The 15,273-nt window shown below is 40.0% G+C and overlaps 1 protein-coding gene across 1 annotated transcript in view; it reads right to left on the minus strand.

Annotated features, from left to right (window-relative positions):
* SCARA5 (scavenger receptor class A member 5) overlaps positions 1-15,273 on the minus strand; it is a 120,583-nt gene that overhangs the window by 44,702 nt on the left and 60,608 nt on the right. Inside the window, exon 4 of the mRNA XM_081322813.1 lies at positions 3,927-4,604. Coding sequence (XP_081178939.1) covers positions 3,927-4,604 — 678 coding nt within the window. The remainder of the gene's footprint in view (positions 1-3,926; positions 4,605-15,273) is intronic.

Below are 15,273 nucleotides of genomic sequence, written 5' to 3' on the forward strand. Positions count from 1 at the left end.
ATTCATCTTTCTGAAACCTACTCCTCATTGAAATAGCAAATGGGGAAATGTTATGATGGGATTGTTCTCCACTAAAAAACAGGGTAACAATCTAGGTCCAGAACAGTCAATACAGAAAAAAGGCAATAGCACTTAGACTTCTATACCGCTTCACAGTGCTTTACAGCCCTCTCTGAGCAGTTTACAGAGTCAGCATATTGCCCCCAACAATCTGGGTCATTGTTTTACCAACCTCGGAAGGATGGAAGGCTGAGTCAACCTTGACCCGCTCAGTATTGAACTCCTGGCTATGGGCAGAGTTAGCTTGCACAATTGCATTCTAACCACTGAGCCACCATAGCTACCATTTATCTATGGTAGCTATGTCCTTTCTTTTTACAATACTGTTCATCATATATTAGGAGCGTGCCACAGTTTGGGGTTCTTTCCATATCAAAATAATGAAAAAATATGCCATTAAGGTTTGGCAATCACACTTCCAGCCGAAGGCTGCAAAAGAGCAATTTGTAACCACATAGAGCTCAGTGGGTTAGGACGCTGAGCTTGTCGATCAGAAGGTCAGCAGTTTGGCGGGTCGAATCCCAAGTGCCGCGTAGCAGAGTGAGCGCCTGTTACTCGTCCCAGCTTCTGCCAACCTATCAGTTCGAAAGCACGTAAAAATGCAAGTAGAAAAATAGGGACCACTGCAGTGGGAAGGTAACAGCGTTCCGTGCGCCTTTGGCGTCTAGTCATGCCAGCCACATGACCACGGAGACGTCCTCAGACAAGCGCTGGCTCTTTGGCTTTTAAACGGAGATGAGCACCGGCCCCTAGAGTTGGAAACGACTAGCACGCATGTGCGGGGGAACCTTTACCTTTACCTTAGAGCTCTAGGGCTGCAGTTGGCCACTCTTGCTGTAAACTAATTTAAACAGGGCCATCTGTTAAATGCTTGTTTTTGTTGTTGTTTTTAAAAAAGCACAGGATGTGGAATTTGGATTAGGGTTTTTGTGTGAGGGGAAAGGATTAACAGTTTTTGTCTTGTGCTATTTACATTATGTAAACTCATTTGCCCAACTTGCTGCTTGCCTAGATGATTGACTGATTGACACACAAACAGCAAAATTTCAGGTTCTACCTCTGTGTTTTGAGACAAATAAACAATGCATTTTCTTGGGAAATATAAAAACTCTCAGTTTCAACAAGATCACTGAAAGGTTAACTTGCTCAAAAGCAAACAAAACAAGAAACACAACAGGACTCAGCAGCTGTTTACTATGCATGTGTGTGATATCTCCTATATGTATTCAGTTTAAAAAAAATGAATGGGAATTGGTAAAATAGAATGGTTTTTCACAATGCAGTATACACCAGGAATCTTAGACAACAGCCAAGTTGTTAGGGATTCTAAATATTGTAGGCTAGCATACTAAGAGGGTGAAAATATATGGAAAGTTGAACAGATTTTAAGAATGCTTGAAAATTTTAATTCTTTATAACTAATGATTAAAATGACTTGTTAGCTCCTGGACTATTGTGAAATTTGTAATGTAATTTTCCTTCCAATTCTATGCTTCTCTAGATTTTTAGGTGCACTTTTCACCTTCAAAATTTTACCAAAACTTTTTTAAAAGCTATATTTGAAGAAAAAATAATCCATAAATGAATGATTTGGGTGAAATACATTTATAAAAACATACTGTGACAGGAAATCCATTTTGATATATATTTGTGTATTTTTGTGCATTTAAAAATATTGCATTGTAGTCTGGAAATTAGATTAAATGGATTTATGGGTAACATGTGTGAAATTGACACCATCTGGAAATAGCCCTAAAAATATGATTGAGGCAGAATGAATGACCATGTGTGAAGCTGGCAGAATGATCTATCCCTAAGCAATTAATGCCAATTCAAAACCCAAAGTCAACTTCTTGGTCAAAATCATATTATGCAACATTGACCACTGGGAAGAAAGTGAGGGGAAAACGTATTACAGATACATAACAAACAGAGCATTTGATGGCTTTAACTGTTCAATCAAATTGCTAGTATTTCAAGCATAGCTTAATTTAGAATTTGATCAGCATCTGAATCCATGGACCAGAACAACAATACCAGAACTATTTTGTCAAATATCCATAATTACATTTTGTTCTAGAAAAAAAAAGCCAAACACATCAAGTCTTGCCACTAGGTGGCAAAGTTCCCGTGACCATGAAGCTAGTTGCAAAGGAAGCATTTCTCCCTTTAATTTTTCGTGTAAACTGAAAACAGAATTTCTCTGTTCAGAGCCACTGATCATAAAGGCAATATGGATGGGGGGAAATCTCTTTGTCACATAATAATGTCACAACCAGAAATGATTGAGAACAATATTTTTAATATGAATATATTTTCTTGATGGCACCTCATAGCTAATTATCAGCTACCCAATGATGTCACAAATCCAAATAAGAATTTTAAAAAATGCTTTCTGCCCTCACATTGACTTATTCAGGTTTCTCACCTGATTTTAAGAAATGTTTCTCCCATAGTTACAAGATATTGATTGATTAATTTATACAACGTCTATGTGGCCAACTACCAGTAACTCTGGAAGTCTTAAAATTAAAAGTTCAAAAATTACAAAGCATAAAAAAGAATCATGAGCAGTCCCAGAAACAATATACAACCAAAGAAAATGCAAACACGGGGGTAAATTTTCATTCTGCCCCCAAACGTGGAAGAATGGCTAGAACAGGGGTGTCAAACTGGCGGCCCGCAGGCCAGATGCGTCTTGCTCAGGCCATGCCCACCCCAGTACTGCAAAGGCAAAAAACGTCATGATGCGTCAAGATACATGACGTGATGCAATCCAGTTTGACACCCGTGGGCTAGAATGTTACCAGGGGAGAGCCATATGGGTCTCGGGGGGGGGAAATATAATTCCAGATTAAGTTAATTAATAATACATATATCATGCAGAGGATGAGACTTCACTTTAAACCTCTATGATATGGTCCATGATTAACTTGGAATGGTCAAAATATATTTTATTTTAAAAATGTATATGCTACCTTTCTAGTGTGCTGGATGTTAGCAACAGCAATAGCACATTATTATTATTATTATTATTATTATTATTATTATTATTATTATTATTATTATTATTATTATTATTATTATTATTATTATTATTATTTATTGAATTTCTATACCACCCTTCTCCTAAAGGACTCAGGACACATAGACTTATGTACTGCTTCATAGTACTTCACAGCACTCTCTGAGCGGTTTAAGAGTCAGCATTTTGTCCCTAACAATCTGGGTCCTCATTGTATTGACCTCAGAAGGATGGAAGGCTGAGTCAACCTTAAGTGGTCAGCATCAAACTCCTGGCAGTCAGCAGAGTTAGCCTGCAATACTGCATTCTAATCAGTACATCACCACGGCTCATGTACAAAGATTAGCTGAATGCATTCTATGTAGCTTTACTACTATGTTCTAAGCTACATATGCATATAGCGACTAAGTTCTCACAGGTTCCAAGTGGGCTTACAGAATGCCACAATAAAGTTAAAGACATCCAACACATAAACACCTCCAATATATCATGATAGTACCAACCAAATAGGGCAGGCTAAACCTCCACATCCCCAAAGGCATTCCTAAAGAGCAAGGTCTTCATGGCCCTTCAGAAGCCCATTCAACTAGAATACAACAAAATAATGAGGAATAGCTGTTCCGAAGACTTACCCACATGATCCCTATAGATGACATCTCTTCAAATAAGAGACCCTCAGGAAGCCCATTCTTTCTGATCTCACTGGGCAGGCAGATTCTATCCAGAGAAGATGGTCACATAGGTATGCAGGCCTTGAGTCATGAAGTGCCCTCAATTTGACAACTAGCACCTTGAATTATGCCTGAATCCAAGAGGCAATTACATTTGCTGAACTCCTTACCTCGTATCACTGAGATATCCTTCAAAGCAATGGAGTGCTCCCAATCCTTGAGCCTCAGATCCTCGGTCACATTGTTCAGAATGGCCAGTTCATGTTTGAGCTGCTGTTCCATGGCGATGTGGACAAAGCGCATCTGCCGAGCATCTTCTGAGGCATTGCTGATGAGGACTTGCAGGTCCTGGATACGGGTATGGTGGATTCCCACGTCATAAGACAGAGTCCGGTTCATGCTACCCACCTGACCACCTACCTCTGTCAGTTCATCATTCAAGCTCTCCACTTGAGATGTCAGCTTAGAGAGTAAGTCCTCATGGTGCCTCAAAAGCAAACGGCTACTATTTCCCTCTACAGCAAGCTTGTAGATTTCCATTTGTGCCATGTCGTTTTGCTGGCTCAGGCTATCGTGTAGGCCTGAAAGGACTCGATCTGCCTGAGATGCCTGGGCCTGCAGGCTCCTGAGTGCCCCTTCCAACTTCTGAAGTGAGCTGCTCAACATCAGCAGAGAGTCAGAATGATTCTGAAGCATGTCTTGCAGGCTCCAAATTTGGTCCAGGATGTCTCCTTTGACAGGTAACTGCTTCCCTGTTTTCAACTGAAGATTCTGAAAACTTTCATTCAACTGATTCACACTTCCCATTAGCATCTTCAGGTCTTCAGGAGACCTCTGAGGTCTAGAAACTACAAAACATAGAAAGGAGATAGCAGAAGTTAGAGATAGGAACAGAGTGAATGTTCTAGAGATGGCAGAGAAACAATTTGAGAGGTATTTTCATGATCATGAGATTTTTTTTTCCAGGATTTTTTTTAATAAAATAGAGGAAGGTTAACTTACTGTAAGATTTTTACACTGAATCTTGTAGTTACAGAAACAATCATTTTGGTAAGGAGGATAATTTTGTATCCCTGATACAAATGTGTGCCGTGTCATTATCTGGGAATTTAGAGACATTTTGTTTTTTTCTGTTTACATAGTAAAGGGGTGTTAAGATCTTCTAGGATGTGATAATGCAGAGACACTTATTTTTCTTTTGCTGATTCATACTTTCTTACAAGGTCAGGGTCAGCTTCTTTTAACTTCTTATTGCAAACAGTCTTGGATTAACACAGCTGCTAAATAGCTGTGGCAGTGGGGAATCTTCTTATTCTGAAGCTTGTAAACTCTTGAGTTTGTACTGTATCATGGAATGAAAAAAAAACGATCTTTTCTTCTCCCTTTGATTGGAAAAAGATGCGTCACTTTTTATTGATGTGACATGCTGCATAAAAGGCTCCTTTTTAGAATAAATTTGTTATCTTTTTTTAAATATTGTTTTTGACAAAGGATTTTTTTTCCAGGTATCTTGCATGTTTAACTCTAATAAATGTTACAGTACATTGTTCCTAAGGGGCTTTGGGTGCGGGAATTGATAACGTATCTTTGTTCCTAATAACGCATACAATAATCACAATATTTTATGTTTTTTTCATGTTCCTGAAGAAGAGCAACAAGCTGGGCCATAAATATAAAGACTGATCACTACAACAGGTTGATTTTTTCCCCTCTTTCCTCCCCCTTGAGCGCTACGTTTCCTCTCATTTGCACGAACTTACCTCCATATTCCTCTTTTTACCCCATCCCATCTGTAAAGCTTTGGATTAAATTTAAAAAGCCTATCCATAACATTTTCTTGAGCCAAAGTATGGCAAATATTTAATACACAGGTTAAATTCCCAGAACACATTAAATTCCAGAGCAGGGCTAACAAATCACAATTACTTGTTCACCAGAAATATTCATTTTCAAAGAAACTACATTATGGCTTAATATAATTACCCAAGGTGTTAAGAAAATGACTAGGTCCCACAAGATGCCAAACTGCAACCTACCGAACCCCATTTCAGCATGAAACCATGACACATAATAATGTAATTAATTGCATTTAATTCTAATTAAAATATATCTTCTTAAAATTTTGTCTTGATCCCTATGCAATTTCTGGAGTGTAACTTTAGTGATCTGTGCAATTAAATCGCTATATGTGTTATGTAAAGTAAGTATTGGTTTGAGGGTTCTTGTTGCTCTCTGAGCTTGGTTGTTTTCTTGAAGATGTTTCAATACCCAAACTAGGTGGCATTGATGATGCCACCTAGTTTAGATAATGAAACATCTGCAAGGAAACAACCAAGCTCAGAGAGCAACAAGAACCCTTCATTTCAACCCCGAGCTACAAATATTCTCCTTCATAAGTATTAGTTTAGTTGGATTAGCTTTTCCCAAACCCTCAACCTCACCCTGAAGTTGGATTCCCATTATTGTCTTCCAGAAACAAAAAGCAGCAGGAACTGAAGTCCGACAAATCTGGATTGGTAAATGCCAACCAAAATAGTTACTGATATATTGACAGAGGAACTGAAATTCAAAATATTTAGAGAGAATCAGTTGGGGGCTGCTTCTCTTGTTGCATCTTAATAAATCTCTCGTGGGGTGAATCTCAGACTTAGTACCACTTGTATACCTAACTGATTTATTCTAATTACTTGTTTGTGATTATTACTGGGACATCTATACTCCCTGATTACAGCCCAAATGCGCTGTAAGCACTTGAGGAAATGAATGGAGGATAAGTGGGAAAATATTGCAGGAGGCAAAAGAATGGGTGTGAGCAAGATCAAAAAGCTGAAAGCAGATGAAGGGTGGGGAGAAACTGGGTTCACCTCGAAAGCTGAACATCAGAAATGGTGAGCAGATTCCAGCCTGCCAAGATGGAGATAACAAGAACACTGACGCTGCTACACTAAGGAATTTGCTAATAAAAGACTTGTAATGTGAAAAGCAGATGGCCAACCCCCCAAGCGAGAAGTAGGATGACTTAAAAAAAAAACACTTTTGAAGCCTGCATGCCTTGACCTCCAAAGAAATCCATCATACCCTGAGAGAAGACCTCCTCCATTGTAGCATAAGCATGTGTGAGTATCAGTAAGGATCTTTGTTAACAAAGAATGATCTCTTTTAAAAAGAGTTGTACTAAACTCTGGTATGTTGTTGTTGTTAGTTGCAAAGTCGTGTCTGACCCATCGCGACCCCATGGACAACATTCCTCCAGGCCTTCCTGTCCTCTACCATCTTCTGGAGTCCATTTAAGCTCACGCCTACTGCTTCAGTGACTCCATCCAGCCACCTCGTTCTCTGTCGTCCCCTTCTTCTATTGCCCTCAACCTTTCCCAGCATGAGGCTCTTCTCCAGTGAGTCCTTCCTTCTCATTAAGTGGCCAAAGTATTTGAGTTTCAACTTCAGGATCTGGCCTTCTAAAGAGCAGTCAGGGTTGGTATACTTTGGTATACTAGGTCTCATAATTGGATTACTCAATACCCCATTGCAACAACTCTGGATATTCTAACCTGTATGAGAGTAGGTGGCAGGGGTGGTAAATCACATAAACTGAATTCCTTGGTAAGTCCACACTTGGAATATTGCATCCAGTTTTGGATGATATGAAAAAGAAGTTGCGACTCTAGAAAAAGTGCAAAGAAGAGCAACAAAGGTGATTAGGGGACTGGAGCTTAAAACATATAAAGAACAATTGCTGGAATTGGGTAATGTCTAGTTTAATGAAGAGAAGGACGAGGGGTGACATGATAGCAGACTTCCAATATCTGAGGGGCTTCCACAAAGAAGAGGGAGTCAAGCTATTCTCCAAGGCACCTGGAGGCAGGACAAGAAGTAGTAGATGGAAACTAATCAAGGAGAGAAGCAACTTAGAACTAAGGAGAAATTTCCTGACAGTTACAACAATTAATGAGTGGAATGACTTGCCTCCAGGAGTTGTGGGGGCTCAGCAATACTGGAGATTTTTAAGAAGAGATTAGACAACCATCTGTCTGAAATAGGGTTTCCTACTTGAGCAAGAGGTTGGACTAGAAGACCTTGAAGGTCCCTTCTGTTATTCAGTTATTAGACTTTAATTTTACACATGACCATTTTGTGTACTGTAACACTGGTATCGACCAAGCGTGCTAATGATAGTAGCAGTAGTAAGAGCATCCAAGAAGGGTTTGTAGTAGCTACTCCACAAGAAGAGAGACTCCTCTTTAGTTATCTTCACTGAAAGCTAGGCTTTAGCAATTTCGGGCAAACTGTTTTTCACCTATTTAATGGATCTCCAAAGAGGGAAGCAGGACAAGAGAGCCAGATCTGCAGCCTATACATATTTAGCTGAAGCTGAGTATGGGGCCACTTGCAACTCAGTGCATATAATTCGGGACCATAGAAGCAAATCTTGATTGGTAAATTGGAACCTGACATGAACTCGGGCTGCTGTAATTAGCCCCAGCTGGTGTAGGACTGCTAGGGGCAGCACTCCAAGAGCTGCCAATCTTTAGGCAAGCAAAAGGTTAAAGGGCACATGAACCTTGAGAGAAATCCCAAACTGGACTACCTTAAGACTGTTTTGCTCTGATGATCTGCATTACCCATGACTGTTTCCATTCAGGTGTGGTAACCAGAGCATCATCGGATCTCCCATTCTGATGGCATGCAAGAATTTATGATAGGTCTGGCTATTCTCCTGGGCTTTGGGATAGAGTGGAGCTTGAGCACCTGTTGGGTGGAGTTGTTTTGTTTAGATGTTTGCTGCACAGTCCTTTTTTTAACTATAAGCCACCAAAGGAGTCGGCTGACCCTGGAATAAATAAATAAGTAGACAAATATCTGTAAAATGGTACCCTACAGAAATAAAAGAAAAGGAGACCCTGCCAATTTTACTCCACCAGTGGTTGTTGATGATAGGGGACAGTTCCCATCTCAAGGCCATTGAGCCAGTGCTGTCCAAAGGCTTTTCCATGGTCATGTGGCCAGCATGACATCATGGAGAACTGTTTCCTTCCCACCAAAGGGATATCTATTTATCTTATTACATTTGCATGCTTTCAAACTGCAAGGTGGGCAAGAGCTGGGCAAAGATGGGTGCTCACCCTGTTGCACGATGGCTGTGGTCTCGAACCCAGGCTGACAAGCCCAGCATGTTGACCACAGAGCCACTGGGCCGTGCATTTTTATATTTTATATTTTCTGTAAAATAGTATTCTAAAGAAATAAGATTGAGTTTTATTCCATGGAAGTCATGAATAAAGTGTTGAGGTTTATATATTTTCTGGAGCTATAAATGTAGAACATGCCATATTTCTGGTGGGATCTGATGAGAAGTCCCTAACTAGAAAATTAAACCAGGAGATTTGTGCTGGTTTAATTTATCTTTCAGAATAGCTTTTGGATCTGAAAGTTTTATGCTCTCACTGAATGTTGATTTGAGTAATGTGATTTCTTCAACTTTTTATTTGACATTCTGTGAGTTACTTAGCATTTACAGGACTTAGTGACATAGAAGTCCAAATAAATAAATTGTAGTTATTTTTAGATGAAAGGAAAGAATTAAGAAAGAATCTTAATTCTTTCAGAAAGAATCTGAAAAGTAGAGAAATATCAAGTATGCCAATCAAGTAATGACTAGCAGGCTAGTGACTGGATTCATTAAACTAGCTTTGTTTTAACTATATTTTGTTTATTCATCTTAGTGACCTGCTTCATACATATTGCTAAGCCATAAGCTTATTTACAAACTTCATAGTGGTTTGGTGTGGTGTCTGGCTTCTGTTTGAGTTAAAACCTTGCCATTGGCATCACTCCATAACACCTTTGGCAACGTCAGACTTTGCAACATCCCAAAATAAGCTAAAGACACCCTCAGATCTTGCCCTTGGAAAACAGAAATTGCCAAACAGAGTTGTGAACCTTCTAAGCAACTTCAAATTCAATTCATCCAAAAATGATATTTTGAGAGAAATGAACACAATTATATGAGGACAGTAGGAGGAAATGGAGCATGTTTAGTCTAGAAGAAAGAGGATTAATGCATGTGTACTTTTTTCAAATATTTAAAAGGATGTCAAAATGAAAAGAGAGGATTAGCTAAAGAAGCCACTTTTCTAAAACAGTTTTAAAAAGGTCCCCCTTTTTTGGCCTGGCTTCTTCTGTAACATTTCTCATCTTGCCCCTAACCACAGTGTGAAAACACACCAGGCAAAAGCTCTTTGTCTGCCATATCCCCATGTCATTGCCTTTGTCCCCAGTCCATGAATGAAGAGGTCATTCTTAGCTGCACTGGGGCTAAGATAGTGTTTTCCCCAATATGCTAACAGCAACAGCCCCAATTTGGATAAAACTGTTGAACTTCACATTCATAACATCTAGGTCCAGGGCTTTTTTTCTCATAGAACGCTCAGAACGGAGTTCCGGCACCTTTTTTGGATGGAACCTTGTAGGGTAGGCAAGGCGGGTTGTATGACATGTGTGAGTTCTGGCACCTTTTTCTTTTACAAAAAAAGCACTGTCTAGGTCAAGTCAGAGAACTAGCACTGGGTAAAGTCAAAGGCCACTAATTGGTAATTTCAGAGGATGTAGGTATCCATGCATCCTCCCATCCAGGTCCTGGACAACCTGTCCCTATTTTGCACTTGTTTTCATCAAAATCTGGATATAACAGTGTTCTAGGCATTTGGATTTATGCAAGAGCAGTAGAACTGTTATTCCCAGCACAGAGGTCCCCTCTATATTCATTGTCCACCCACCAATAGCACAAATAGTTACGTTTCATGAGAATAGTTCCACAAGAATGCATATGCCTATATTTAGGGGTGTTCTGGAGCTGACCTGCAGGAGCCAATTGGTAAATTTTGTTGTAATTTGCAAACTGGTTGTGAGCAGAGCCGAACCACTACGCCAGTCAACTATTCCATGACCAACACCGTGCACCACAATAACAGTGGTACCTGCAGAGCCAATTTTTATGTGTTTACCACCACACCACTGCCTATATATCACAATGTAGCATGGGAAAGACACAATTTTGCATCCTCCACAGCAGTGTTTTTCAACCTTGGTAACTTTAGAGTTGGGAATTCTGGGAGTGGATGTCTACTCATGTTAAAGTTGCCAAAGTTGAAAAATACTGCTCTACAAAAAGATGGAAGGAATGGGCCACTGCTAAATGCAAATGGCGATTAATCAGAATTGTGGAATAGCACTAATCTGCTCAGTTGGCAGTACTGCATATACTTTAACTCGATGGCTATTAGTTTAGCACAAGGCAGAAACAGTATAATTTATTATTTATTTTATTTATTTTATTGAATTTATATACCGCCCTTTCCCGAAGGACTCAGGATGGTTTACAGGGTGCTTAAAACATTGATACAAAAATTAAAAACAATTAAAAAGAATTAAATTTAATCCCTGAAAAAGTATAAAAAACCCCAATTAAAAACTTTCAGCCTGGGCCGGAAGCTCGAAGAGCCAGGTCTTCAGGTCCTGGTGAAATGAATGAAGGTCGGGGGCGGTCCTAAGCTCCACAGGCAGCTGGTTCCAGAGGGCAGGCGCACCCACAGAGAAGGCCCTCCCCCTGGGTGTTACCCACTGGCAATCTTTAACCGGTGGCACCCTGAGAAGGCCCTCCCTGTGGGAGCGCACTGGACGAAGGGAACTTGATGCCGGCAGCAGGTGTTCCCTCAGATATCCCGGACCCAAGCCATTTAGGGCTTTATAGGTCATTACCAGCACCTATGGGTCATTACCAGCATCGGAGGGCAACCGGAAGCCAATGCAGCTCGCGGAGTAGAGGTGTTACATGGGAGTGTTGGGAAACCCCCATCACAACTTGCGCGGCCGCATTCTGCACCAGCTGAAGCCTCCGAGTGGTCCTCAAGGGCAGCCCCATGTAGAGAGCATTGCAGTAGTCTAAACGGGAGGTCACGAGAGCATGAGTGACTGTGCGTAGGGCATCTCGGTCCAGGTAGTCGCAACCCAGAATGACTAGCCCAACCCTGTTGCCTGCCCAGAAAATGCCATTTGTTGACTGTTTAAAGGAAGGAAAGGAAGAGGAGAGAAACCCTAAATAAAAGCACTGCTTGTGACTCCACTTGTTTCATGATCCTGATCTGTTTAGGTTTGATCTGATATTTTATTTAACTGGAGCTATGAGAGAACTGGGTCAAAAGAAGGAGGAACAAAAGAAGCCTAGAAAGATTAGACAGTCCTACAATCAGGCTTGCCCTATTATGCTCCAATGCTGGGAATTGGTTTCTCATTGCTGGTGACCTGCTGAAGAGGGATGGTAGCAAAACTGATTCAGTCAATCTATTGATCACTTTGCTCAACAAATGCTACACACACCCTTTAGAACAGAAATAGCAGTGATTGTGAATAGATGCAACAGCCAAGAGAGGGAGTGGAATTTGTTGATTGATTCTGTGACTCCTAGTGACATATAGACTTTATTCTATGATTCCTAACCTTTTCTTTCATATCTTCCAACGATGTACTGAATAGCACTGTTACAGGGTTTCTGTCTGCTGCAATTATCCAATTCCTGCCGAGAAAAGGTCCTTCCTATGACAAATGGCTCTTTCTATTTTGTTTAAGCCAGCTCTGTGAGTCTTTTCTTACTGTTTGGTCCATCCATCTTTGAGGGGAATAAAACTTGTGGTTCTCATTCAAGGCATAAATGAGCAGGCTCAGTTTTTTAAACTTTGGAGATATCATGCAATGATCTAACACTTTGGAGAAGGCTCTGTTGCTGGGAAAGGTGGAAGGAAAGAGAAGGAGAGGACAACCAGCAGCAAGTTACATTGGTGATGGGTAGACTGTTGGAAGGTATGAAGGATCATTGCAGGGACAAATTTTCATGGGGAAGAATCTATCTATGTGGTCACTAAGAGTCAAATGACTTTATGTTATATAAACATTCAATTGAAACCTCTGGAAATGTTTTCTTCTCTTCACGTTTTCTTCTCTCTGTTTGCTACACAATTTCTTAATCCATCTAAGCAGTGCTTTTTTTGAAAAAGAAAAAGGTGCCGGAACTCACACATGTCCTACAACCCGGCTTGCCTACCCTACAAGGTTTCATCCAAAAAAGGTGCCGGAACTCCATTCGGAGCGTTCTATGACAAAAAAAGCCCTGCATCTAAGTAATAAAAACTGCATCCTTAAAATGCCTTGAAGCAGGCATTGCTGTTGGAAAGTATCATTTTACATTCTGGAGCATATATTCTGAAGTCACCCATTCAGAAATGTTTTAGAGTATATATATTTATATCTCACTTTCTCCACCCAGACGTAAACAATATTTAGGTCAAAGTACTGTCGGTTGCAAAGCATAAATGTGGATACAATTAAAAATAAAAGCACATAATAAAAAACAAAGACAAAATTACATAGTTCACCTGGCAAATTTAGTCAGTAAAAAAAAAGAAAAACAGCACAAACCCGTAATAAAATAATATGTTTATCCTGAACTATAAAGGGTTCCTCAACACCCAACAGCAAGGGGAAAAATACAATATCTGAAACACTTGTAATTGTCAGTCCCAGAGAGGGCCATCCTGGGCATCATAACACAGAATTTTGTCTCCATTAATGAAAAATAAAATTCCAAAGATGTAATATGAAACATATTTTATTCCTGCTTCCAGGTAAATATAGCAACTTAGAAACCAGCCTTATGCCAACTTAGAAGACTGGTCCATCTAGTATTGTCAATGCTTGCTGTGTTCATACAATTTGTGTGCCATGATTTGCTTAACTGTGACACAGAATAAAACCTCAATTGACTAGGCTCACACAACATGTTAACCCATGAATTATAGTTTACAATGAATACTAGTTGCCTTTGTAAAGCCTACAAAATAAAAATAAGAAAAGCACATTTTTGCCAAGTTCACACATTACTCTAAGTTAGGACTTCTCAAAATGTGGATTAGACCACATCTGTATCTGTGTATTGTCCTCAAAATGGACTAAGTTTAATTAGTTTTAACACTGGTTGTGGCCTTGGTGTGCAAACCCACATTGTTACTTAGCTTAAGAGTCAATATATTGTGTGAGCTCAAAAAAAAGGCAATTCACTATGTTAACCCAAGCAATGAATGTATGAAATTGAACTTATCAATCTGTATTTCAAGATCTGTTTCCCACTAGACCCAACCAGGAGTTTAAGCCAGGAATCAAAAGGAAACCCACTTTTCCACTGTGCTTCTTAATAACTGATTGTCAGAATAATTTGGGGTTCCAACTTGAGCCGAGTTGCGCAAGAATAAATAAAAATGAGATCCCGACAGCTGTGAGAAAAGAAGAAATATTTATTCCTAAAAGTAAACAGTTTGCCTTTAGAGGTAATTGCAGAGAAATGGGGTACAGCAGCAGATTTTTATAGGGGGTGTGGAAGTGTCTACACATTGATTCTAGGCTGACATTTGAGGAGTGTGTGTGTGTATTCTTGTGAACATGCAGTTCCGCTGGGAGACTAATTTAATTAATTAATCTATTGTGTTTGCAGACCTTATCCTTTGATATGTGGATTAGGTCTGGGTAAAGTATTTGGGAGCTTGAGGAAATTCAGGCAAAGGATTTTCCCATTTGCTACTTTTACTTGATTAGTTTAGTTTCAGTTGGACTGTCAATTATCTAGTGGAGACACTGATTCTCAGACCATTGTGGGTTCTGTTAAGGTTTTAAGGGAAGATGGAAACAGTATAAAATAAAATATATTTGAATATAAAATGTCTCACATGATAGTTACCAATATTTTACTTCTGAACATAGGGAAGAGTAAGGACGGAGATGGGGACCCTCCATTGATACATTAAAAATGTTATATTTTGATAGTCCTCACCACTGCCACAAATTTATCTAATTCCTTGACCAAATTCCACATAATATTAATCATGCCTATTAAAAAGTGCACTTAGCTGCCAAGACCTTGAATTGGCACTGTCCTCCTACCCAAATGTGACACTTATACTTTGCTCTGTTGTGGGTTTTTTTGGTAGGGTGGGGGAAGGGCAGCAGGTCTGTCCTGAATCTGTGGCCAATCAATGTAATTGGATTAGCATTCAAATTCTAACTGTGAAGTAAATTTTCCTCCTGTGGGAACTGCTCCAAATTGTTGGTAATTTTGGTTGCCATCTATTAAAAAGGTAAAAGTAAAAGTTCCCCCACACATGTGTGCTAGTCGTTTCCGACTCTAGGGGCCGGTGCTCATCTCCGTTTCAAAGCCAAAGAGCCAGTGCTTGTCCGAGGACGTCTCCGTGGTCATGTGTCCGGCATGACTAGACACCAAAGGCGCACGGAGCGCTGTTACCTTCCCACCGTAGTGGTCCCTATTTTTCTACTTGCATTTTTACGTGCTTTTGAACTGCTAGGTTGGCAGAAGCTGGGACGAGTAACAGGCACTCACTTTTTTACGCGGCACTCGGGATTCGACCCACCAAACTGCTGACCTTCTGATCAACAAGCTCAGCGTCCTAACCCACTGAG

Source organism: Vipera berus (assembly GCF_964194415.1).
Source record: "Vipera berus genome assembly, chromosome: 1".
Lineage (NCBI taxonomy): Eukaryota > Metazoa > Chordata > Lepidosauria > Squamata > Viperidae > Vipera > Vipera berus.